The sequence below is a fragment of the Balaenoptera physalus genome (genome assembly GCF_965194825.1).
Source record: "Balaenoptera physalus genome assembly, chromosome: 3".
NCBI classification, from domain to species: Eukaryota; Metazoa; Chordata; class Mammalia; order Artiodactyla; family Balaenopteridae; genus Balaenoptera; species Balaenoptera physalus.
The window spans coordinates 53,459,733-53,487,391 of record NC_138890.1 but is presented as its reverse complement, the minus strand read 5'-3'; the positions used below and the strand labels follow the sequence as shown (position 1 = coordinate 53,487,391).

Sequence of the window (27,659 nt, the reverse complement as noted above, 5' to 3'; positions counted from 1 at the left end):
CATAGTAACTATATGCATCATCCTTCTTATCAAATACCTCTTAGAAGCACATTTTGAGAATTAAATGGAATCTTACCTGTAAGAGGCACCTTGACATCAAGGCCATAGAATAAAGGCAAGAGAGAAGAACAAGAATAGAAACAGAAACTGCAGAAGAAAAAGAAGAAGATTATGTAAATCTGAATTTCTGTACTGCCATTCAGGTCGCACAAAACCTCAGCTTTTCCACTTTGCTCAAATCTGACCATTTCTCATATATACACCAAATACCTTTTATTTCAAAAAAAAAAAAAAAACCATACCTTTTATTTATCCACTGGTAAAGCAATGCAATGAATAACTGGTGTTCAACTAACATCGACTGATACATTTTAGAATTCTGAGAGGGTCTTAACAGGTAATCGGTCTAAGCTCCTAATTTTATAAGTAAGAAAAATAAGCACTCAATAGTCTAATTGCATATAATCTGATGGTATAGTGAAGCCTAGAGCTTAGACCTTCCAAGTCCTACTCTATTACATGTTATTGTCTCTATTTTTAATGTGTGAGAAGGTAATTTAAAAAATTAAAAATGATCAAAGTGTACACAATCACTCAGTGCTATCATTATATGGTTAACGTGTTAGGTTTTAGGACTAAGGCAGAGCAGGAAGAATACTAATCTGTAGGGTAAACATATGATCACTTATCCACAGTGGGGCACTCCTCAGAGGGAAATGGAATTGTATTAGTAATTACATCAGGGCAACAGTTATAACCTGGGTCTGTCCTGGTTGAGTGAGGATATGTGGTCCTTCTACTGGTATGAACTATGCTTATTCATCAGAGGTAACTTCACACAGTGAATGGACGCTGCCGCTCCAGGCTGTCATGCTTCTGAGATAGATTTCTCCTTATTTGACTCATAGAAGTTAAATGGAGTCCGATTTGTCTCTCTTCACCATGAACCTTCACCAGAGAAGCAGATACTTGGATGGAAAACATGCTTGTTTTCCACATCCATACTTGGATGGAAAACATGCTTGCTGGTAGAAAACCAACTGTATACTAATTATAAAATGTCATAGGTCAGATCAGTTTTTTCAAATACTGATCTCCTCGGTGATTTACTCTTACAGAGTCATGAAGTCTTTTGCCTTGTTATCACACTTCAGGAGCCTTCTGTTGGACATGACATTTTTGAATAGGGTCCTGTATGGCAGTCTCATATTGGGCATATTATTTGCATATTTCCTTTAATACCATACTTACAAGGCTCTTGCTTCACTGTGGAAAAATTGCATGAACAAGTTATAAACATGGTGTGAAGAGCCATGTATTAGTGACTGGTCTAGTACTATGAAAAGCAGAAACTCTGTCCTTTTTTTTTTTTTTTCCCCCATTCCTTGAAGACCTGTAGCAGGAGTAGATGGAGGAGAGGAATGGAAGGCTTCCACTATTCCCATGAGAAGGTCAGGTGTCAGAGCTACCTCTCTGGGCATGAGGGGATGCCCATCACTTGATTTACAATGAGAGTCTAAATTCCATGCTATGTGGTAAGCAGGCTGTGGCACTTAGGGTCAGATACCTGACCTCTGGTCTTGATTTGCCATAGACTGGTTATATGATTTGGGGAAAGTTGTTTAATGTCTCTGAGCCTTTGTTTTATTATCTGTATAAAAGGGGGACATAATATCTGTGGTATATTTCTCATGATAATTATAATTAATTATAACAATTATTATTTATGATAATAATTAATAATTATAATTAATGATGATAATTCATCATCAAATGAGATGATGAACGTGGAAGTGCCTTGGATGGTGAAGAGCGGCACATGGGAAGCAATTTTGCTATGTTTGTTTTTATCACCTGATTTATATTCACTGTGTGCGTGGGAATTAGGAACAAAGAAGGAATACTGTATGTACCCTGAGAAGGTGTTCAAGTACTCCAGGGGAAAGAATGAAGACTATCCCTGACATAAGTGATCTTTAGCCTTTTTACTATGCTTGTGGATGAGTAGAATTGAGGTCAAGTGAATAGAAGGTACTTTATAAACCTCATCTGTCATTCTAACCTCTAATCAAAAACCAACTGGATTGTTTTTGAAGTGGCTTAGTTTAGTACTACATATGGAATATGCTGCTTTGATAGCTAAATAATTGTCATTTTCTGTTAAGTACATTAACCTATTATCATAAATATTTAGGAAGTTCAGACCTGTAAAATGAAAAGTTCACACTTAATTTGGCTAGGGTGGTGACCTGTCTAGATGTTAGAAAATTCCTTTATTTGTTTGTTTTTCCTCAGTTAAGTGGGGACTGAACTGAACGAAGTTTCTGGGGCAGAGCTGGCAGCTTTCTCTTTGAACCACCCCAGGACTGTTTACGAATTAGCAGAGAGACTGACTAGGACCAAGAGTAGCCATTCAAATACGTGGAAAACGGAAGCTAGCAGGTGTGTCCTTTGACAGCCAGGGAAACTGTGGACAACCCCTGCTTTCTGTGGGTCTTTCTGCCAAACACTGGGAAATTAGATGCAGCTTTTCGTTTACTACACTCTTACCCTGAAGAACTAAATAGCACACTTTGGAAATGAGGAAAATTCAAATTCAAAATTTTGTATAAGATGTGTAACTTTACATTTGGAAATTTTAAAAAATATACTTTAATTTGACTTATACTTTTTTAGTGTTTCCTAATTTTCATGTAAGTGACCTCCTTTTTTTCCTCATGGAACCCATGAGAGGAGGTGAGGGTGAGTGTTACCATCCCTATTGAATAGATATGGCTCAGACACAGTGGGTAAAGTCACTTACCCAAGCTCAAATAAGTACATGAAGACCCAGCCTACATAAGAATCTAGGTGGCTGATTGTTTGGCTACTGGACCCTACCAGTGGCCTTTGAGCTCACATAAGGGCAACTATAAAAGCCATTTGGGATGAACCAAATTCTAATCACTATCTCGGAAATGGCAGGTGGTTTGCTATTTGCTTCTTGGGTGTCCATGGAAGATACTGCAAAACAACCATGCTTTTTTGCAACACAGGGATTCGGGCTGCTACTTCCAGTCAATGAGACTGGAACTCCATAGAACACCTCTTGCCATCCCCGCTGTGTTCCTTGGCAGGGCGCCCCTGGCATCCTAGGCAGGATAATTCTTTGTTATGCAAGACTGTTGAATTCACTGCAGCTAAGGAGCATTCCTGCGCTAGCCCTCTCCCTTCTCCCAGAACACACACATTTCCAAATGCCCTCTTTACCTCACCCCCACCCCTGCCAAAATGTTGGCTGACTTGGAAGAAGCAGTTCCTCTCTCAGACCACTGGGGAAGTGACATGAGGGCACAGTTTTCATGTGTCAATCTAAATTTCTGAATGTATTATTGAGGTGAAATTGCAGCACAAGGAGGAAAGGGCTTTTTATGAATAATGGGAAAGACTTTTTTAAAAAGGGACTAAAAAGATTTTAAAAAGGAAGAGGAACGTAGAGTGACAAAACTCAGAAGAAGCTTTTGGCAAAGAAGTGAAGATGAGAAAGGGAAAACTGAGGAAAGAAAACACGTATAGAAAAGGACAGGAATCAACACAAAAGGCAAAAATGTAACCGAAGGCAGAAGCTTTGCTAGAATCCTGCTGCCTGACTACAGGCAGAGTTTACGTTTACTGTAACTATACCTGCCTACACAAATACACAATAGCTGAGAAGAAAGAAAACACAGTGAGTGAAAACAATATTATTGTCTGATGTAAAAAATAAAGATTGAAATTCATATTGAACTTCACATGTACCTTTTCTTCTAAGTCCTTTATCTGTCTTTTCTGGATGTCTGTTTTATCTTCTAAGTCACGAATTCTCTGAAAAAAAAAGGGGAGGGAAAAAGAAGCTTTTCAGTCTGTTAAGTTAAACAAGAAGATCATTCACCAACCTAAAACACAGAACTTCCTATAAAAACATAACATCTGGAAACGTCACATATACATTTTTCTGTACCCAGAGGGTTATTGCATGTTTCAAAAATTACCCGTACTCACAGTGAAAATTATTGTCATTGATTATATTTTAAAAAGATTTGCCACCCCTTTCTCTTCTGGGTCAATCTATCCCTGAAGACCCCTTCCCTGTGAGAGAGGTATGATTCTCAGCCCACTGTCCTTGGGCTTGGTCAGGAGACCTGTTTTGGCCAGTGGAACGTGAGTGGGAGTGAGATGTGGGAAAGCCACATCTTTGTAGAGACAGCTGTATGTCCCAGAACTAGAGAGCAAGAAACAAACTTTGTTGTAAACCATTTGGATTAAGGTTTTTGGTTGTTTATTACCTCATTAAAAAAATGGCTAAAACTGGCACACACAAATGCAATTATCCCATTGGTTTCTGTTCTACCTTTATTTTTTCAACCTTATTTCAAATCTGTTTCAGGGTGGAATTTCCTCACGAAACAGCACTGACCAATTTTCACAAAATAAGCTAGCGATTCCACTTCAAAAAAATTCAAAAGAAGGAACTGATAAACTAGGGGAAAAACAAAACCAAACATAACAAGAATAACACTAGAAATCCTGAAGACAAAAAAGTTCCAGAACTGTTTTTGAAATTACCTGTAAACTGTAACAAAATTCCAGTAATTTAAATAGCACAGATTTGAAATCGACATTACATAGACAATAATTTATAAGTGAAAAGAGTCTTCAAATTTCCTTCGGGCAATCTAAAGGCCTTGTATATTCATGGTACAGGGTTACACAGGGCAAGCTTGTAATTTAATGCCTCTTTTGGGAATAATTAGAAAATGGAGAACTGGAGTCTAAGAAGAAAACGATGGAAGCTAAACAACGTGATAATATAGAAGGAGAGGTTTTACAATGCAATGTGGGGAGACAAAAGGGAAGCTAGAACAAAGAACAGTTGAACTTGGAAATCATATCTTCCTCTCTCTAAACAGTGGTTCTCAACTGGGGGTGACTTTGCACCCCAGATGACATCTGGCAACGTCTGGACATTTTAAAAAGTTAGTTAATTTATTTTAAAGTGTAATATTCAGGGGTTTTAGTATATTCACAAAGCTGTGCAGCCATCACCACTATCTAATTTCTGGACAGTTTTGAATCACGTGCGATCACTGGTCACAACTGGGGGGAGGGGTGCAACTAGCACCTAAGGGGTAGAGGCCAAGTATGCCGCTAAACCTCCTGCAGTACACAGATCAGTCTCCACCCCCATAAAGAATCATCAGGCCCAAAATGTCAGTAGTGCAGAGACTGAGAAATCCTGCTTTAAAGGAAAGAGGGCGAGGTTTGTGCAGGAGAGGAGGGTGTGTTCTGTCAGAAGGACCATGAAATTATGTGACAATGAATGTGTGTGACAGTGAATGATAAATGTGTGTGATGTGTGTGCTTGTACTTCCATAGTGCTGCGTATGCTCCAAAGCTACACAGTGAAAGAATAAATTTGCTAGCTCTTTCTACCTTGAGTGTGCAAGAACTTCCTTCACATGTCTGCTGGATGCGGAGGCACGCACTACACCAATAAAATCATGAGATTACTATGGCGTCTATTCAGCCACCAAGCCTGTGCTTGTTGGGCACCTTCTTACGTGTTCAGGACTGTGCTGGATGTGATGGAGAATACTGGCAAGGCGTCAATTAGTTCCTGATCTCAAAGAACTATCACATCCAGATGGGGAGAAAAAATGTAAAACACAGGGAAAAACAGATTAAGCAGAAAAAGTAAACAATGGCGAAACTATGCACAACTTCATCGCCAATCTCTAACACCCCGTACAGTGTTTAGCACAAAGAAGCTGCGTATACATATTTATTAAATGAGTTAGGTAGGCTACATTGGGTGCTGCGGGCTTTATGTCTTTTTCCTTCCCATCTGCTTGCCAGCCTGCCATCCAGTCTAACAGTAAACTCTATGGAGTCCAAAAGAGATCCCTTTTCTACCACTTTTTGTCTCTACTGCTACTAAGTATACCAAGTCCCCCATCATGACCGTGTGAGAACTAACTGCCGGCTCTTCCTGCTTCTAATCTTGTGCATCCTACCTCCACCTATAGCAGCCAGTGTGAACTCTTAGAATGTGAAGTGATCACGGCAGTCCTTGAGCTTTAAGGGGGCGAGGAAGAGGGAGAGGGCGGGTTAGCCAAGTTGCTCTCAGAATAAAACCCAAACTCCTTCAAGGCCCAGCATGATCTAGGCCTGTCTTACCTCTCCAGATTCATCTCGTAACAACCTTGCCTTGGCTCCATGTGCTCCTGCCATACTGGCCTTCTCTCTGCTCCTTAAATATTCCAAACATTCCCATGATAGAAACTTAGCCCCTGCTGACCCTAACTTCTGGGACACCTTGCCAAAATCTTTGTGTGGCTGATTTCTTGGGACTTCGACATTTTCAGAGAGGCCTGCTCTGATCAGCCAGTTTAGAGAGGCTAATCCGACTCCCAAACTCACTCTCACTCTCTCCCTCTCCCTCCCTCCCTCCCTCTCTCTCTCTCACACACACACACACAATCTTCAGAGCACTTATTGCCACTCTCTGAAATTGCCTTGGCTATTGCTCATTTGCGTTGTCGCTTTTTCCCTCTTCATCTGTAGGATACGTGAGAACAATGACCTTTATGTCTTTGTCCACCATCACATTCCCAGCACCCAGCACAAGCAGGCCCTCGATAAATGGTTCTGAATGAGTGTATAAAAAGGGTATGGAATGTCGATTTTTTCAGTAGTATGTAGTTCATTGTCTTCATCAGGGAGAGTGTTCTGAGGAGGTGGATCTAAACTGGGACTGGAAAAATGAGAAGATTTGGATAAGTGCAGCAGACTCTGAAGGACATTCTGGGGTGAGCAGTCAGGAAAACAAAGGCTTGGAGGTGGGAAATCATGGCCTAAGGGGTACGGGAAGAGTTCTGCATGAACAGAGAGGAAGGTAAGCTATGAAGACTGTCTCAAATCTGGGTTTTAGGGGAGGAGTAGCCAGCTACTGAAGGACCTGGAGATAGCAAGACTAGACTCAACTGGAAATTGGGATCATGGAGGCTTTTGAGGAAGAATAGAACATCAGAAAAGGTGAGAAGGACAAGGAAGACCCCAGGGTTTTCAGCTTGAGTGCCTTGAGATATGATAGTTCTACTAACCAAGACAGGCAGTGGGGAGAGAAGGGAGAAGTAAGGATAGGAATGTGTGTTTAGGTATGTTTCATGTGAGTTCACTCTAAAACATTCAAACAGAAATGTCTAATAAGTGGTTAGTGATATGCTCTAGAATTTAGACTGCATTATAAACTTATATATGACAAATCCTGGCCAATGCCTTCTGGAATAATTCTCTCAAATCAAAGCTACTGATTGAAAGGAAAGAAAAGTAAGAAATAACTGGAGAGGCATATTCTAACGAACATCTGTTTGGGAGACAGAAAATGTCAATGAAACTCTCTGAGGCTTAGAAATATAATGTACTTAACAGTTCAGACTGGGTAACTTAAAACAAAACAGACAGAACCATCTCTTTTGGGAGTGAAGTACCTTAGCTGACTGAAGAGACACAAAAGCACTGACAAGGCTTTAATCTTAAAAAAATTTAGATAACTGTTTGTCCATCTTAAAAATAAACACTTCTGTGGTTCCATGACACACCTCCTTCTTTGCTGAAATTAATTAAATGCTATTGCAGCCTAAGAAATTTATGCAGAGGACATGTTCATTCCCTTATAGAAGGAAAGAATGCCTGCATTAATGCAATGATACCGTACAGTCTATTATTGAAAGCTTTAAAACTCTCTTCAGAGTCAAAATCCTAACCTTTATGATGGAATCTCAAGAACCAGTGAAACAAACATGCATGTGTTTATCATCTCTGGGACAAAATGGCTTCAGAGTTCCCTGTTAACTTGGGTCATTTGTTAGCCTGTAAAGATCCACAAAAAATAACCCCTGTTCCTTTTCTACTCACCTTGATCTCTAATGACCACATGATTCTTACTTCTTGTATAGCCCATCTGGATTTTGTACCAGTTGCTTATTACAGCTTATGAGTACCGAATACCCTAGCCTGGAACTTTCAATTCTGGAATTATTACAGAATCTGCTTTTTGACCAGGACCCTAGTCTTTGCCTGTCAATCTATGACATGAACAAATAGTTGGAATTAAGAATTTTGGCTATAAATTAATATTAGGTGTTTATTTTGAGCCTTGCTGGTCTAGATAAATCATATAAATTATAGATGACTCAAGCTGTAGCAGACAGTATAGTGCAATGTTTATGTGCACTGGCCTTGGAGTCAGGCCGATCTGGGTTGTAATTCTGGCTCTGTTGCTTACTATCTGTCATCTTGGGCAAATCACCTAAGCACTCTTTTCTTCAGTTATCATGATCTCTTAAGCTGGGATAATAAGAATACTTACAGCAGTGGGCTATTGCAAAGATTAAATGAAATGATGGAAGTAGAGCCCTTAGTTTTAGTTCCTGACCTATAGCAAATGCCAATAAGTAAGAGGCAGCTTCCATGCTTTGTTGCTGTTGCTGTTTATTCTGGGAATAAAGAGAAAGGTCCTTGTTCCCTTTTACCCTCTTTGGATTATTTGATCAGGCTAGGTTATGGCCTGGGATGAGTAACAGCAGGAAAGCATTATCTGTGTCCTGGAGTGAGTTCCAGAGAGTCCCTTCCCAGCATAAGGGACATAATCAGGCTCCATGAGATTCAAGGGGTATTTCATGACAAAGTAGGTGCAAAAATAGTAGCATGACACAGTGCTTCTGAAGTGCCAATTTTCTTCAGACTAATTCATTATAAAACCATCGTCCTGTTTCTGAGTGTAGGTGGAAAACAATAGTTATTTATTTTACTCTTTGACAATAGCTTCTAGCTCCCAGGCTTCTCCATACTCATACTCAACACTATGTACTAAGCACTTGGTCCCATTTTCTTAGTACCACCCAACACGTAGTGACTACATCCTCACCTGATGGGCTTGCTGTAAGAGCTCCATTCTCTCCTGAAGAATCTGACAGTCGTACTCTCTGCTCTTCCTCAGCATCTGCCGCCGTAACTTTTCCACTGCTGTCCTCAGCTCCTCTTGCTGTTTCTCAGTTAATAATTCACCAAACTTGATAACAGTTTCTTGCTGCAGAGCATTGTACAAAGTCGCTTCTAGTTCCTGGATTCTCTGGCAAATAGAATTAGAAAACCTTGGAATTTAGCATCTTAAGTGTGGTGCGTGAATGTACACATGTGTGTACATGTGGAGGGATGTATTATTTTAGTCTCATAGGATCCTAGCAACAAAATAAATTTCAAAGCTTATCCAGCTTAGGGACTATCCTGACGGTACAGTGGTTAAGAATCTGTCTGTCAGTGCAGGGGACACGGGTTTTAGCCCTGGTCTGGGAAGATCCCACATGCCGCGGAGCAACTAAGCCCGTGCGCCACAGCTACTGAGCCTGCGCTCTAGAGTCTGCGCACCACAACTATTGAAGCCCACACTCCTAGAGCCTGTGCTCCGCAACAAGAGAAGCCACTGCAATGAGAAGCCCACACACTGGGACTTCCCTGGCGGTGCAGTGGTTAAGAATCTGCCTGCCAGTGCAGGGGACACGGGTTCAAGCCCTGGTCCGGGAAGGTCCCACATGCAGTGGGGCAACTAAGCCCACGCGCCACAACTACTGAGCGTGCGCTCTAGAGCCCACGAGCCACAACTACTGAGCCCGTGTGCCACAACTACTGAAGCCCGCTTGCCTAGAGCCCGTGCTCCGCAACAAGAGAAACTACCGCAATGAGAAGCCCGCGCACCGCAACGAAGAGTAGCCCCCCACTCGCCACAACTAGAGAAAGCCCGCGTGCAGCAATGAAGACCCAACTCAGCCAAAAATAAATAATTAAAAAGAAAAAAAGCTTCTCCAGCTTAAATATCCTTTTGATGATCCCCTTTATAAGATGCCATAAGGATCATCTAGCCAATACGTGAACTTCTCTGATGACGGAGAATTTGTTCTTTTTCTTGGGATCCTGTCCATTTCACATACTTTTCATTTTTAGGAAGTCTTTACTTTGTTATAATAACTGTATATCCTTCTATTCTCAAATGTAGCTGAAAATAAGTTTGTTCTCTCTTTCATTTGACAGATATTTAAAGACATCTATCGTGGTGGCCATATTTTTAGAAATAAGCATTGAAAAGTGGTACAAGTTGGAATAAAATAATTGAAATTGGAGATATTTCACACACACAATGCCACCTCTCTTCCACATGACACACCTCTGAAGATGGCTTTAGAGTCTACATTTTTTTCTTAAAATAAAAATTGGGAAATGTAGCCTAGAGTCTTTGGAATTGGTCTGTTTTTTAATACTCTGAGATTTATAGTTGCTCTAGCTATAAAATGCTTCCTTGAGGCTTTTCTTTTTTAGATGAAGAGTCTACTCTTTCTTATATCCCAGTTTTCTTTTCTTTCACATGCTTCAGATACAGTTACCAAAATCTATCATCTTATCCCCTGTGACTCTGACATAGGTGAAAGGACACGCCCTGGTGAGGGATGTTCTCCAAGCTCCTGTCCTGGACTAAGCAGGTCTCATCTTTTAAAAGTTAAATATATTAATAATTATCTGAATGAGTCTTCAGTCCTGGGACACACACACATGCAGTTTAATCTTATTGTGTGTAGGTAGAGAAGGCAAGGCTAAAAGGATACGAAGGGAGGGAAAAATTACCTCCTTCTTCATTCTCTAATCAGCGGCCAATACTCATCGTCTCCTTTCCCCATCAGTCAGTGCTCAGAATCTCTTATTCATCTTGGGTGGGGAGTACTAATTCATCTTTGTTATAAGCAGGGGCTAAGTGCTTCACTCTTTTTCCAAAAGTGACTCAGGCTGCTTCCGGGAAAGCATTATAAAAATCTCTACTAGCAACTCCTCGAAATGTTCCTCTTTTTCTCTTGAGTCATTACAGTGTATTATGGTGGGGGGCAGGGTGGTGTCCACACGGAGAGAAGAAGTGCAAGCTGTAGTCCAATATGAGGAATGTTGCTTTATGAATTTGGTACAGGGGAGTGGATCAAATGTGCTCCTCAGTCAGTACAATCTTCTGGAGGAGAGAAAAAGGCACAGCCCATTTCCCCATATGTTCTTTATTTTTTTTTTATTTTTGAATTTTATTTTATTTATTTTTTTATACAGCAGGTTCTTATTAGTTATCCATTTTATACATACCCATATATTCTTACTGTGGCTGGTAAGTTAAGGTAGTTAAGGCCACAATGTCTGGAGTCAGATCTAAACACTACCTACTTGTGTACCAAGCTGGGCCAAGTTCTTTCTCTCTCTAAGCCTTCATTTTCTCATATGTAATATATAAATAATAATATTCCCTATACCTCTTAGGGTTGTTGTCAGAAATAAATGAATTAAAAATATGTATCACATTAAATACATCATTATTCTATCCCTAGATTAGGCTCCCCAACAATCAGATTTGATTTAATAAAATTTCTCTTTAATCTACACTGCCATCCAATCTGTTGTTCATTTAAATATTATTTAACAACACAATTCAATTTTTTAAAAAATGAAGTATAATGAAATATTTATTAACTATTATAAGAGTATTGTAACAGCAAAGAACTAGAGATATATTTGTTCTAAAATGAGAACTGGAAACCTCTGAATAAATGAGCTGCACATGTGGTCTATTCAAATACATGACATGACCAATTACACAGGATGCTTTACCCCAGAGCATGTAATATCGTAAACACTCGGAGTGTCTCCAATGCTTGTTGTACCTACCATATATGCTTGGTCGAGAGCTTGTTTCCTGTAGTCTAGTTCTTCTTCCAGATAGCCTTTGATTTTGCAGAATTGTTCCTAGAAAAAAGGGCCACATTAATAGATAGAGTCAGCTTAGTTAATGAGAAAGTGATATATAAATTGTATTGATTAGTGTTTTCTCTAATTCCACTGTAAGACAAATCACTACTATTTGTAGGGTCACAGATTTTGTCTTTTAGGGAAATAGTTCAACTTTTATAGTTTCACACAGGGAATGTACAAATCAATGGAAAGAAGCAAAAAATATATAACAAACAATCCACATGGAATGTCTTAAAGGATTTTTATACCAATTTAAGAGTATGTCATTAAGGATAGATTTTTGTTTGTTTGTTTGTTGGTTTGTTTTTTGGCCTCACTGCACGGCATGTGGGATCTTAGTTTCCAGACCAGGGATCGAACACATGCCCCCTGCAGTGGAAGCATGGAGTCTTAACCACTGGACCGCCAGGGAAGTCCCTAAGGGTAGATTTTTGACAAGATAAATGCTATAGATGCTAACTAATAAGTATATCTGTGTAAATATACTGGGATAGTATATTTCTGTAAGAATGTTATGAAATGTAATAGAGCAAAGTTGTATAATAAAAAACAATTTATTCAAACTCATCTATGTATCATTAGCAAACACAAAGATAATTTAGAGAGTGGGCGCAAAGTTAACCACACATATTGCTCCATCCACATACCAACTAACTGACCAATTTATCCATCTACCTGTCTCGCTAAGACTTATGAAGGGGTGGTGGAGGCAGGGGGTTGGGGGCGGGCATCTGCTTTAAGAAGAGTCATGGGGGACTTCCCTGGTGGTCCAGTGGTTAGGACTCTGTGCTCTCACTGCAGGGGGCATGGGTTTGATCCCTGGTCAGGGAACTTGGACCCTGGTGTGGCCAAAATAAATAAATAAAAAGAGTCATGGGAAGGGGGAAATGGGAGTTGTTGTTTCATGGGTATAGAGTTTTAGGTTTGCAAAATGAAAAAGTTCTGGAGATGTGTTGCACAGCAAGGTAAATGTACTTGACACTACCGAACAGTACACAAAAAAATTGTTAGGATGGCAAATTGCATGCTGTATGTTTTTTACCACAATTTAAAATAAATTTTATTTTAAAAAGAAAGAAAAAAAAAAAGACTGTGGAGGCAATTCCACCCACAGTGCCACTTAATGAGTGAGTGTCTGCTCTTGCTGCAAAGCCAGAGTGAGCTGGGAAACGTAAATCTGATGCTCCCTTGCTTGTCCTCAGTTTCTGTGTGTTTCTCATATTGCGAGCATCTTGCCATTTGCATCAAAAAATGTATCTTTGTATAGAACATAGCTCCAAGCACAAGTCAATTCTTTCTCTGTATGCTTAACAAGGAACAAGGACCTCTTCTAACACTGAAGGTAAACTTGATTGCATCAACTTTTGAGAGAGGATATGTCTGCATGCGATTTTTTTTTTAATTAATTAATTTATTTATTTATTTATTTTTGGCTGTGTTGGGTCTTCGTTGCTGCGCACGGGCTTTCTCTAGTTGCGGCGAGCAGGGGCTACTCTTCACTGTGGTGCGCAGGCTTCTCATTGCGGTGGCTTCTCCTGTTGCGGAGCATGGGCTCTAGGCACACGGGCTTCAGTAGTTGTGGCTTGTAGGTTCTAGAGCACAGGCTCAGGAGTTGTGGCGCATGGGCTTAGTTGCTCCGCGGCATGTGGGATCTTCCCGGACCAGGGCTCGAACCCATGTCCCCTGCATTGGCAGGCGGATTATTAACCACCGCGCCACCAGGGAAGCCCCTGCATGCGATTTTGCTAGTGACTTTCCTAATTACCTTTGAGCTCCAGCGCCTAGAACAGTGTCTGTAACAAGCTGATTGCTTAATTAATATTTGTGCATTTAAAGAGTTCAAGGGTATTTTGAATATAAACAGTTCTTGTTATATGTTTTGATTTTACAGCCTAACCTGTTGGTAAAATGTTAAGTCCTGTGTAAAATATGAGCAAATGATTTGTAAGCTGTCACATGCTATATAAATTCAACTTGTTGTTCTTACTATAGGATTCCCTAACCTGATAGGAATCACTACCTGATTTTTAGTAATAATGATAACAGTAATGACAGTACTGTTATAAAAGTCTACGTATTGCTGTAAGTTAGAAATGACCAATTCCCAGGCTTGGGGATTTAAAAAAAAAAGCTAATAGTGGCAAACTACACACAACATAAAATTTATAATCGTAACCATTTTTAAGTAGTGTTAAGTATATTCACAGATAAGAAAGTTTCACAGAAAAAAGTTTCACAGAAACTTTCTTATCTTCAGTAGTGTTAAGTATATTCACAGTGTTATGAGACCAATCTCCAGAACTCTTTTCATCTTGCAAAACTGAAACGCTGTACCTATTAAACAATAACTCCCCATTTCCTCCTCTTAGCTCCTGACAACCATCATTTTGCTTTCTGTTTCTATGAATATGACTACTGTAGGTACCCTATATTCGTAGACTCACACAGTATTTGTCTTTTCGTGACTGGCTTATTTCATTTAGCATAATGTCCTCAAAGTTCATCCATGTCATAGCATGTGTCATAATATCCTTACTCTTTAAAGGCTGAATAATATTCCATAGATGGATATACCACATTTTGCTTATCCACTGACAGACACTTGGGTTGCTTCCATGTTTAAGCTATAGAGAATAATGCTGCTTTGAACACAGGTGTACAAATATCTCTTCAAGAGCCCGCTTTCAGTTATTTTGCGTGTACACCCAGAAGTGGTGTTGCTGTATCATATGGTAATTCTATTTTGAATTTTTTGAGCAACCACTAACCATACGGTTTTCCATAGCAGCTGAACCATTTTACATTCCCACCAACATTGCACAGGGTTCCAGTTTCTCCACATCTTCATCATCACTTGTTATTTTCTGTTTTTTGTTGGTTTTTTTTTTTTTTGATAGTAGCCATCTTAATGGGAGTGAGGTGACTTGGGGATTTTTTTTTTTAATTTTTTTATTTTTTTTAATGCTATTCTTGTCTGCTTACATTCTTTTTATGTATGTATGTATGTATGTATGGCTGTGTTGGGTCTTCGTTTCTGTGCGAGGGCCTTCTCTAGTTGTGGCAAGCGGGGGCCACTCTTCATCGTGGTGCGTGGGCCTCTCACCATCACGGCCTCTCGTTGGCGAGCACAGGCTCCAGATGCGCAGGCTCAGCAATTGTGGCTCACAGGCCAAGTTGCTCCGCGGCATGTGGGATCTTCCCAGACCAGGGCTCGAACCCGCGTCCCCTGCATTGGCAGGCAGATTCTCAACCACTGCGCCACCAGGGAAGCCCCGCTTGGGGATTCTTAATACCAAAGTTACACCCATCATTTCTGTAAATTTGGTGGAAAAATTATTTAGCCTAAGAAAGAAAACACCTAACTGGATTTTCTCCAGCATTAGTTCTGGAAATACTACAAAATTGCAACATGATATTTCTGGAGGCTATAACTTGAAATTGTGGGGTACTTCTGGGCATTCTGTTTCACAGTCTATACACAAAATAATGGCAAGGCTACAAACTTCCATCTGTGCCAGGTAAAACTGCTAGAAAACAGTTGTTTTCCATTTGTCCTGTCAATTTTTCTTTTGTTTTCTGACATCTCATTTTTACTCACCATGTCACTTTCCAATTCCATCATTTTCTGGTGCAGGGCAGCCTCTGCTCCCTCAATTTGCTGGATCCACTAAGGGGTAAACCAGACACAAGTGTTTGACATGATTGCTTGACATGGTGTAAATGGTGCTGCCTCCTGAGCTGCTTAGTCTCTTCCCCTTATATCTCAGGAAGCAGACTAACAATTGGAGTGAAAACTTGGTACATTTTATCTCTTAGCTCAGAAACAAGTTTATAAATTTCCACTCATTCATTCATTCTTCATTCAACGAAAGCCTTCATTGATATCTACCATGTGTGAGGCAATGTGCTAGGTACTAGGGCTGTGATGGTGAATAAGACCAACACATGTTTTGCCCTCATTGGAGGACACCATGGGAGGCTTTCTTGGAAATGACAATTGCACTGGGTGTAAGGAATGAGTCAGAGATGACTAAGCAAAGGTGAGGGGCAAGTTCCAAGCAGAAGGTATGTCTAATTCTCCATGATTGGAGGGAGCATGATGAAAGAAAGAAGGCCAGGTGAGACTGGAGAAATGGCATTTTTTTCAGTATATGACACTGATTACAGTTAAATGTTGAGGAATCATTTTTGTTGAGTGGAGACAAATTTTAAATCACACAGAAAGAACTTATCTTTCCTAACACTTAGAATATATCATTCTGTTAGATGGTGTTGATATTAGCACAGATCAATAGCCTGAATGAAGTTAGACTTTGAATAATATAGTGTGAGCCTACCACATATATGGTTTCAGAGAATAAATTGTTATAATGGGTCTCCACCAAGTTAACCATCAGCTTATCCCTCAGGGAGGCAACTGGGCAAATAATTAAGTGTGTGGGTCCTAGAGGCCGACTACCTTGGGTCTAATCCCAATCCTAGCTTTTCATGGCTATGTGGCCTTGAAATGTTACCTGGTTTCTCTAAGCCTCAACTTTCTTATCTGTGAAATGGGATTAATAATAATGTGAAGATTAAAGGATGTAATTAACCTAAGGTCCTACTGACAGTGTACGGCATGTACTAGGTAACCAATACATTCTAGTTTTTGGTTAACATTCATTTTTGTACTTCCACACTGTTAGAAATTTGCCTCACTACCAACTATTTCTTCTTAGTTTGTTTGTGATAAATTATGTGGTGTACTGAGCATTTTTCTATATACTAAAGCCTTGATATTCACAAGGGGCCACCACATCCAACAGCCCCTTGGCTGTAAGGAACATGGGGAAAGAAAAAAGGCCGTGGAGACTGGAGAGGTGCTAATCTCTCAGCTCTTGTACATACACATGGCTTCCCTCATGAAACAAATTTCAGTCCAAAGTCATGGGTTTCTTGTAAACAGCCTCATATTGCAATTGTGTACCATCAAGCTTTATTAAAATGCTTCCTCTTGCTTGCTGCCCATTTACCATTGAGAAACAAATTCTCTTGTGTACCATTTTTTTTTTTTAATATTTATTTATTTGGTTGTGCTGGGTCTTAGTTGCAGCAGGCGGGCTTCTTACTTGTGGCTCGTGGGCTTCTTAGTTGCGGCATGCATGTGGGATCTAGTTCCCTGACCAGGGATCGAACCCTGGCCCCCTGCATTGGGAATGCGGAGTCTTAACCACTGTGCCAGCAGGGAAATCCCACACTATGTTTTTAAGAGACCCGTGAAGTGAAGTAGTCCGGTCATGGGCTTTAGCTATAGATTTGTATGTTGGCTCCCGACCCTGACTACATGGATGATGCAGGGTGAGGAATGAAGAGCCCAGGCCACAGTTTTCTCACAGATAAAATGAAAATAGTGGATGAATATAGGGTGGTTGTGAGGAGCAATGAGATGATGCACAGACAGTATTTAGCATAGTCCCTGGCCCATAACATGTCCTCACATAAGGTCACTGCTCTTATTATTTTTAATACGAAGTCACAATAGGATTTCCTTGTTGGAAATTTGTCTAGGCTCAACCTCTGGCTAAAGGTCACACTCTCAGATGGTAGAGAGATAATTCAAATGCGTGGTCTCAGGAAGTTCAAGGTGATATTTACAATTACTTGGAGGTAGAAATGTTTATCTGTGAATCCCAAACATGGGGGGGGGGTTACTTTAGCTTATGAATTGCAAAGATTTGCACAAAAGGCAATTGCACAGACCATGAGCGTTTTAAGGACAAGCTCGTGTCTTATTCAGCTGGTTGCTCACTATCAATCACACTGCTAAGCGCGTAGGCATCACCCCTTGATTGTTTAATCCGAACCCCTCACACCTGTTTTGCAAAGGAGGTAAGTGGACGCACGAACTAATACGTCAAAGCTTTACTAGAACAGCTCCTACGTGCTATACGGTACTTTCTGCTTTTAGTAGGAAGCTTGAGGGAAAGCTTGCAATAAAGAATCACAGCCCTTCATGACTCCAACTGGATGAGATGCTCTGGTGTGAAAAACTAGGGAAACAAAGAGTGAAAAACAGATTCCAGAGTTGCCCTCGTGGAGCGTAGAGTCTAGTGAACTACAGAAAAAAAAAAAAAAGCGTGGTTGTATTACAGTTGTTAAAAGCCATGGTAGCAGAAGCACAGGTCACTGTGGGAACACAGAGTGAGAAGACCTAACTGGGCTTGGGTGAATAGGAAGGCTTCCCCATTATGGGAGGGTCTAATGATTAAGATTTAGCAGGACAAAGGTAGAAAGGAAAGAAGAGAAAATCTAGACAAAAGGAACAGTGTAAAGGACCAAGGGATGAAAATATGTAGAGGTAGATAGAGACAGAGACATAGAGAGAGAGAGAGAGAAAGAGAGCGCCAGAGTGAGAGGAGAGAGAAGAGAGGAGAGAGGAGACTGGAGCCCCAAAAGGATTTGTGCATGGCTGGACCTTGGTTGGTGACCAAGGAAGGAAGTGGGGTGCTGGAGAAATAGGTAAGGGCCAGCTCCCAAGGGGCCCTCTTGCCAAATTCTGGATTCTAGACCTATGTTAGGGACAATGTGGTGCTATTAATTTGATGGCAAGAGGAAAGGGAAAGTGATAAGGTCTGTTATTAAATTGTGAAGGGAGGAAGTTTTTAAAAGAGCAAATCCCAGATATTTCACATGAAATACTTCAGTATGTGTCCCTAACACTTAAGGTCTTTAAAAAAAAAAACATAACCACAAGGCCATTTCCACACTTTGCAAAATTAACATTAATTCCTTTTGTCATCTGATACCTGGTCCATATTAAAATATCCCCAGTTGTCAGCAAAATGTCCTTTGTTTCACACTTGGTTTGCTTGAATCAGGATGCAAAAAAGGACCATTTCAATATTTCTTAAGTAACTTTTTATTTTATAGCAATTCTTCCCTCTCCCTCTGCCATTTTTTTTAAATGTCATTGTTTTGTTTGAGTAACTTAACTGGGTCATTTGACCAGTAGAATTCCCTCATTTCAGACTGGAGCAAGGTGAATGCTTGCTCATGGTTTCATTTAATTTACAACATGCTTTTTTATGCATTTAGAAATTAAGAAAGCATCTCAAGGAACTTATAGTACATAAGTTCTTACTTTATCCAGCCATGTACACATGACTGTCAACTATGTGCCGATTCTCAAGGTGCCCTGAATAAGGCCAGTTACCAGGTTTCTTCACTTGGCTCATTCCTTTTTTCCCTCTCTTGCATTTACCAGGTTTAGCCACAGGGGGGTGAGAGAACGCTCAGTGTTGCTCTTCTGACAGTCCCCAGGTTGGGCTTTCTAAATGAAGGTGCAGGGAGCCACCACCAAGTTACAGAATCAGTTGGAATAATCGGTATGTACACACCCAAGGAAAAGCCCACAGAAAGAGCCATGCTCCAATTTACCCCTTAACAAAACTCTTCTTTATTGGTTTCCCTGCTTGGTAAGGATGGCTTAAGTAATGTAATCCAGGTTTTGCATTTTTACAGAATTATATTTTTAAGAGACTTCAAAGCAAGAATTATCCACCCACTCTAAATCAGTGTGTAGACTCTTCTTTTGTGTGTTCTCATTCTACCTGGGTTATATCACCCTGAAGAATAAAATATTTATTAGGTATTCAATAATGCAAAATCATGTGCAGAGATTGTCCTTCACCCCAAGTGTTAAGCCAGACACTGAGATGATTTGAATGTTAGTATGATTTATTACCTTTTCTGCCAGGGACAGCACAGTGCTGGCCTGAATTATAGCCACTTGCTCTTCATTTCTTAAATTCTGTGGCGGGGGTTGGAGAGGTGGGGAGAAAGAAAATAAGCTGAAAACACTTTTTGACATTTACACTATCAGAAGATACTGCCTAACTTGCCTGCCACATACGCATGCATGGAACATTCACAAACGGCCTATTCTATTTAGTAATAATTCTTAACAAAGAGTTCATTCAAAACTTGTAAAAAGTACCTTAAATGTGTTGTTTTTATATCTCTAGTGCTGACTTGATTTTATGTTTCACTGTAAGCATACTGCATTAATAGTCATAAGAAAAGCAGAAACCAAAATGAAATAAAGATGGTGGGAAGCAGCCACACAGCACAGGGAGATCAGCTCGGTGCTTTGTGACCACCTAGAGGGGTGGGATAGGGAGGGTGGGAGGGAGACGCAAGAGGGAGGAGATATGGGGATATATGTATACGTATAGCTGATTCACTCTGTTATACAGCAGAAACTAACACAACATTGTAAAGCAATTATACTCCAATAAAGATATTAAAAAAATGAAATAAAGAGTAATCTCTTCAGAGCAGTGTGATGTGATTTAATTGATTTTGTTCTCTCCTTTGGTAATTTTTCAAGGGAAAAAAATAGTGTGACTACTTCAACCTACATACATCATTCATCTAGTATCTCAGTGAATGGTCCTCCCACTGAATTAATATGCCTTGACCCTGTCTGGAAGGTGTTTTTAGAAAGAAAAGGGATTATAGCTTCCTAGTGCATTTTTATGGGGCTGCCACCAACCCTACTATTTAGCAGCATTTGCAACTGCATGACTGATTAATTTCACCCCCATATGCCTCCCAGCAACAGTCAGAAGGTAATTAGCTTTAATCACCGCAGACTCCCTTGGCATTCAAACCTGAAACCTGCTCATGAAAAGCACCTTACCAGCTCCCACTTCTGCCACTACCTTCCAGAGATCCTTACAATCCCTTAGCTGAGTGGTTTGATAGATTTGTTGATACTTTTCCAGAAGCCGCATGCTTAAGTGAACCTGCTGTCTCACTTGCTATTATTTTTTTGTTTTTTTCTATTTATTTATTTAATTGAAGTATAGTTGATTTACAATGTTGTGTTAGTTTCAGGTGTACAGCACAGTGATTTAGTTACACACATATATATATGTGTATAACTACATTTTCAGATTCTTTTCCCTTACAGGTTATTACAAAATACTGAGTATAGTTCCCTTCACTGGCTACTATTTTACACGTGATGCATTGGCAAGTATTTCTTGCTTCTCTTTAGGCAAATTCATATCTTTACTGCACTTAATCAATTCATTACTTACCCCGTTATCACCCAAGATATCAAGCTGCTTTATGAGATCAGGGATGTTCACATCCTGCAAAATCAAGGAGATTCATTCAAGTCGTGGCTTACCATTCTACCAGTGCCTGCCTGAACCTTGAGTTAGAGAGGACATTTTGAGACCTGCTCTTCCTGGGTTTGTTTTCAATCAGGCACAGCTGTTTTTACATTTCCACTTTGCTTTCTATAAGCTGTGTGAACCTGGGAAAACTACTTAACAGTGCATTTTCAATTTCGCCAACTGCAAAATAAATACTTCCTTCATAGGCTGATTTGAGGATAAAGAGATTGTACATGAAAGCGTCTAGGATGTACTAAGGACTCGGGATTTGCTCAGTTACTTTTTTTCTTATGATTGTTGAAAATTGTTTCAACTGTGGTAGATTTCAAGCATTAAGAAAAGTAACAGGAAAGAAATTTAAAAAACCAACCAATTTCATTCTAATTAATGGAATTCTGACCTGGTTGAGATTTTGACTGCCACATAGAAAACTACAGAGCAGTTCTATTTTTTAGGTGTTTAGCATTAATTCCATCCTATGGAAAACAGCTGATTTTTATTATAGTCCCTGAGTCAATTTGAAGCAGCTGAACTCCATTTAAAAGAGTTCCCTTGTATATAAACTACATGCACTGATCAGGTTGTTTGTGATTTATCTAAAAACAAAACATCTAAGGAAAAGACAAAGTAAAGTGCTTCTCATTGAATTAGAGCTGAATCAAAAAATTGCTTTGGTTTACAAATTTTCACGCAGCCCAGGAAGGCCAGAAGTTTAAACAACATGAGAGTGATTTTAAGACAGAAGTCAAAGAAGCACAATTTTCGACCTAATTTCCCCATTAGAAAGTACCACTTTCTCCTCTTACTCAGGTTCAGATAACAGTATAGCAGATCCCTACTGCCAGAAATACAAAAGTCTAGCTCAATCTCAGAGGTAGAGAGAAGGCAACTAAAGCAGGTATATTTGGCAGCTCAGAGTGGGAGCAGGAAGGGCCATGCAGTAGGTAAGGAGAGACCAGGAAGAGCAGGAGGCTTCCTAGCCTTACCTCTGGAATAGTCAGTCACTATGTGATTCTGTTACATTGAGGGACAATATATTTTCCAGGAGATGGAGCCACCTCCACTCGACCTTAATATTTAAAATGTATTCCAATATCACTAAAGACAAAATTATATTTTGTCTAAGTGAGCAACATGTTATAATCCCCAAGGCCTTCCAAAAGTGAAATCCTCCCTAAAACACCCACATCAAAAGAGATGGTGGGCAAGATGATTTCAAGGTTTCCTCTAATACTGAAATTCCAAGATGATGAATTCCATAGCAATTAGAACAGCACAACAAAGGGACTCAACAAATACCTTTTTATCTGGCATCTTTGAAATATGATTCTTAAAATATTGAATTTATTTAATATTTCCTCCAGATAATCAAGGGTAATTATCTTAATATTTTGATTCTGTATCACTCTTTATGTTACTCTGTTCTAAATAATCATGGCTTCCTATTTTTTTGTTTTTGTTTTTTTTTGCTGTTACCATTCATACATCTGTCACACATTTATTTTGTATACGTTCTGTCGATTTTCCCATAGATGTGACTATTATCAGTTCCTACATAGTTTGTATCAAAATGACATCCAGTGACCGAAAGACAAAACAGTCACAAACAACCTCCCCTTTTCCAATTCCCAGTTTTTCTACTGTCTACAACATACACAAGGAAACATCTGCCTACCTTGACACCTTCTTTCATACAGTAGATCTGTAGAGCACTCACACCATCTGAGAATGGGTGAATTTGCAGATTAAATGGAGGGGATCGTCTCTCTCTTTCCTTGAAATACAGTGAAGAATATTTGGGAATTAAAAAAAAAAAAGCAACAACTGATTAATCACTAAACCAGTTGTCTGTGGCCTCTATGCTATTTCAGCAGCTTATCAATACGCCACTTGGCAAAAAAAAAAAATCGAACTCAAGATCTTCATGCTTGAATTTAATGGAAAAGAACTGATAAGTCAACTAAGAGATGTGGGAGAAGAATTTAACATGGTGTCATACAGTTTTGCAAATTTTTTGATCAAGGGAATGTGGGAAGGGGAGTTCCATTTTAAACTACATGAATATTTAGAGCTTTCAGGTATCACAAAGAATGTTCTTCTGACCATGAAGTTTTATGGCAGCTCATGGTCTTTTGCATATTCAATCCACTCAAGCTTTATTAGTAAGATTTGTGGGCTACCAAAGATGACTTAACTCTTCTTCACTGAAGCATACCAACTGCTAACTTTATCCAAACCTAATGTAAAATAACCTCAAGAAGAAATTGCTGGCAAAATAACAAAGAAATCAAATGGGAAATTTTCTTATCCCTTACATATCAGCACACATTCAACCAGACCCTAAGCCAGATTCTGCATGATACAGTCAACATTTGATTTGATTGATATGTTTTACTTACAAACAAAGACTCTGAAACTTGGTCAAGTTAACCAAAGTATTTCCTAAAACAAATTACCTTGCTTCTTAGCCTTTTGCAGAATGCATTACAGAATAAAAAGTTTACTTACAAATTCAAGGGTCTACCAATAAAATATTTTTGTATATAGTACATTTTAAACTATAATTCTTGAAGTAATATTTTCCGGAGTCAGAATTCAATGAAGGATGGAAATGATTATTTAAAAGCAATGAAATATTGATAAAGTTTGAAATATATTATTCAAATTATTTAAAAATTATTCATTAGCCTTGTTCATAAAGGCAACAGTGTTGTAAAGTATAGTATCTGAGCAGACAATTTTGAGTTGCATCAGTGCTTCACCATGTACTAGTCACAGGACTTGGGCAAGTTATTTAACCTCAGTTGCCTCATCTATCAAATCTTGGTTGTGGCTGTGAGGTCCAATGAGAGTATGTATCTGAAATGCTTAAGTTAGCACCTCACACAAAGAATGGGTTCAGTGCATGTTAATATTTTTATTATCATTATCATCATTTCCTTACTTCTAGCTCTAGATTTCGAAACTCCAGCAGCTCATTCTGGTCTCTGGCATCCTGCAGTTCCTGTTGGAGCCGGTGATTTTCTGCCTCTTGTTTTTCTATCTGATAAAGTAAATCCTCAAGTTAGGTGGACATTGCGAAAAGCATCTACAACTTTGCAAAGCAAGCATGGACAGCATTCATTTACACAGTGAATAAATTGTCTAGAACATGAAAAAAGTCCCAAGTAGATGTGAATAAAATAAATCTTTAGTTTTCCCTCTAGTTATCCTTTGGTTGAGTATTTCCAGTCATAGAGGAAAATACTGGAGGATGCCTCCATTCATTGAGATAAAGTCTAAGGACCCTATGAATAGTGAATCTGTCCCTTGTTGTCTGGGACAGTGTCCAAGAACTAGATTTAATGGTGCAAATAATGGAGACTGACACCTCTTATTTCTGGAGTTACAAGTTGTTGAAGAAATATTTTTTTAAAACAGCTCTGATCCTACACAAACATTTGTTGAATTCCAGTTACCTGCAAAATAAAGCCGAAGTCCTCAATGGAATTCAAAAACCTTAATAATCTGCTCACCAGATTTAGGTGTTATCACTGTCATGTCTACACACACAAACACACACACACACACTCACATGTGATCACACACACTTGAATCTAGAAACCCAGATCTACCCTATGTTCTGGTTACTCCAGGAGCTCTGTCTGTGCTCACCTCTGCCTGAAAAGGGCTCCCCAATTCCCTTTTCTACATGAGGAAATCCTATACTTCCTTGACGTCTCCTAACATAAGAGCCTTCCCCTGGCTCCTCAATCCAAAGTGACAACTCTCCCTTCTGTTTTCCCATAGGGCTTTCCTGTAGGACATCTAGCGTAACCTGATGAAGCATGGAATTAAGTTAGTTGTGTACAAACCTGCCTTGCCCTGTACACAGTGCCCGTGTCCACAAGGGATCAGAACATTTTCATGATCTGCAATAGGTTTGGGGCTGCCTTCGATATTAGCTGTGTGGGTGGGCCTTCTGTACAGTAACTATTTAAAATCTTGAATTTAGAAATAAAAAATCAGGGGCTTTTTAATGTAGGTTGAATCTTACTTTCTCAAGGATAAACACTTGAAGTAGAATGTTTAGCTTTATTGTCACTTTGGTTTTCTTTTACTCTTAGAAGCCTGAGCTCAAAAAATTCCCCTTTTAGCCCAAAGAAATCCAGACCAAAGAAAATCAGAAAGAAAACATAATGGGAGTTATTTTTTTAGATGATAAATAAGTGTAATAACACTTATTACTGGGCATCTCAGAGACTACTAAAATCTTCTTTTTCTCATGGCCTCCTGATATAGAAAAATTATAGAAAAATAAAGATGGGGGAAAGTGAGATACTATGTAACATTAATTTATGTAGCCAACTCAAGTTTTTTCCACTAGATTTTTGTGGTCTAGTAAACTTTTGAAAGTTTTTAGAAGTTGACTATTTCCTAGAATCTTGGATTGACATCAGAGATGGGATATTTGGGGAGATTCCTGGATCTGGTGGTTAGCACTAGCCATCATATTAGTGGTTCACAGGTGGCTACAATTCACAGACCAGGGCTAATGTCCATAGAGTTTCTTTATAGGGACCTGTAACCTTTCTCAGAGTACCAGTCCTCGATCCTGGAATACCTACCCCATCAGCTCTGTCTCTCATCATGTAGAAAGTGAGACAGGACCAGAGGGAGGGGAGGACAAGCATCTTCTTTACCTCTTCATGCTTACCAGGGTGTTGCGGTTAACTTTTATTACTTGTCAAGGCTAGTGAATATTGGTAGAAACAATCCTAAAATAATTTCTATATAACTCTACGTCACCCTACAGAACTATTTCCCTTTTTCAAATGGGCTTTCAAATTCTCTTTCTGTCAAGAATAATATGAGATTATTTTGTCCTCGTTTCACATCATGAAAGGGAAATACCAAAGGAAAAGCCACGTTTGAACTTAAAATGATCTCTGTTGTATTTCACTGCCCTTAATCAAAAGTCTATGTTCAGCTAACCCAAATTAATTCTATCTATTGGGCCGAAACCATGCCTTTGCATCTTGCTTTGTTCCAACCTCCTGGAAATGCTCTTTTGTGCTCTGGATGCATCTTTTGAAATGTTCTTTCATAAAAATTAAACAAACAAGCAGCCAACATTAGCAAAAAATTAACAGTAAGAACACAGTCTATGCTGGGTTGCAGCATGTCCTTGCACAAAATAACAAGTCCTATCCACAGGGTGCTCTTGTAGATGGACAACCACATAGGATGTGTGCATGTGTGGGTGTGTATATATATACGTACAGTATATATATATGGGTAACAAATCAATAGGTTTCAGGGATCACGTCCTTTCAAGTCGGCACAACGCCCAGCGCAGAGCCATGCACACCGCGTGCCACTCAACTGATGGTGATGGCAGTGACAGAGATGCAGTTGGGCACTCAGCAGAGGGGAGCACAGCATCAGAAAAGCCTCCCCGTCCCCTAGCCCCTGTGCCACTCCTGAGAGGACCCCCTGCTGCTCCTGGATCTCTCATCATTCTCTCCTCTGCCCCACTAGGGTGTTGCGCCCCACATACCTTTTCTAAAAGCTCCTGGTTTCTCTTAATGAAAAGTTGTTTATCTTCTACCCAGTGTGAATCCTGTTTGACAAAGAATATCGCGCAGTCAGCATTTCAGAGCGGCATGAAAGAGCATGTGTTGTCAAACCACTTTGCCAGAGCTGTCTTCTCTCCACCCGGATTGTTTGCCTGCCAACGACTGGTAAATGACACCCACCGCGGCCTGCTCCTTATTCCAAGACACTGGGGCCAAAGTTGCCAGGAAAATTTAACCCCCTTTTTATTGTCACTCACTATCCCTATCTTTTTAAGTCTGAATAATCCAGGACCAGCCTTCTGGGGACTCAGAAGTGACCACACAGGCAAAAAGTGAAAAGGGTCAGAATGCACACAGGCTAGATACATATGGATGGAAAACATTAAAATGCAGAACCATAAATGTAGCATAGAGGCAAAGAATGCAGCTTGAGGGGGTGGGTCTTGGTCTTAGCAGCTCATGACCGCTCTAGGCTATGTGTACAGGGCTCCTCTTCCTCTGGCATTCTCTCTCTTGCCCAGCCTCATTCACTGTTGTAGCTGGGTTCACACTCTGGCCAACAAAACACCAGGGACAGAAACAGAGAGTTGAACATTCTGACACAGTTTGAGAAAGGTCACTGTGGAGAGCCAAGCCGTGTCCTGGATGGGCCCATGCACAGCGTGATCTAGAGGAGGGTCACACTGAATTGTCTGCGTCTGCAGAAGTGGGAGCCACCAAATGCCTACCTGCCCTTTCTGAGCCAGAGTCGCTTCCAGATCTTCAATTTTGGCTTTATACCTTAGCACCTCTGCCTGGAGTTGCTCTTGAGCCTAGTGAAATCAAAATTCCAGAACTCGGTAAGTAAAATGGCAACACAACATTTTTCTTCCCCTCATGTTCCTTGATTAGAACTCAACAAGTGAGGAAAAAAAAAAAAAAAAAAAAAGAATTTTCTATCACCAAAGAATCTTTTCAATCTATTTTTACAACCTAAATTCTCTGTGTACAACTTTCAGTGGCTCCCTTTACCATCAGGTTAAAATTCAAACTGTTTAGCTTGGGATTCGAGAACTTCTCTTATGTTTCCAATCTTTTCCCACCA

At 39.8% G+C, this 27,659-nt stretch overlaps 1 protein-coding gene across 8 annotated transcripts in view; it reads right to left on the bottom strand.

Annotated features, from left to right (window-relative positions):
- JAKMIP2 (janus kinase and microtubule interacting protein 2) overlaps positions 1-27,659 on the bottom strand; it is a 201,051-nt gene that overhangs the window by 16,690 nt on the left and 156,702 nt on the right. For 3 of the 8 annotated variants that reach the window (XM_082454126.1, XM_082454127.1, XM_082454125.1), the window contains 10 exons: positions 27,304-27,387; positions 26,557-26,619; positions 23,962-24,060; positions 22,693-22,791; positions 20,937-20,990; positions 19,577-19,642; positions 15,452-15,520; positions 11,770-11,847; positions 8,948-9,151; positions 3,778-3,843 (listed from right to left, as the gene is read on the bottom strand). In XM_082454126.1, coding sequence (XP_082310252.1) covers positions 3,778-3,843; positions 8,948-9,151; positions 11,770-11,847; positions 15,452-15,520; positions 19,577-19,642; positions 20,937-20,990; positions 22,693-22,791; positions 23,962-24,060; positions 26,557-26,619; positions 27,304-27,387 — 882 coding nt within the window. Of the gene's footprint in view, positions 1-76; positions 148-3,777; positions 3,844-8,947; positions 9,152-10,695; positions 11,069-11,769; positions 11,848-15,127; positions 15,167-15,451; positions 15,521-19,576; positions 19,643-20,936; positions 20,991-22,692; positions 22,792-23,961; positions 24,061-26,556; positions 26,620-27,303; positions 27,388-27,659 lie in introns of those variants that run through there. The other 5 variants (XM_082454124.1, XM_082454129.1, XM_082454128.1 and 2 more) reach the window with 5 other exon arrangements.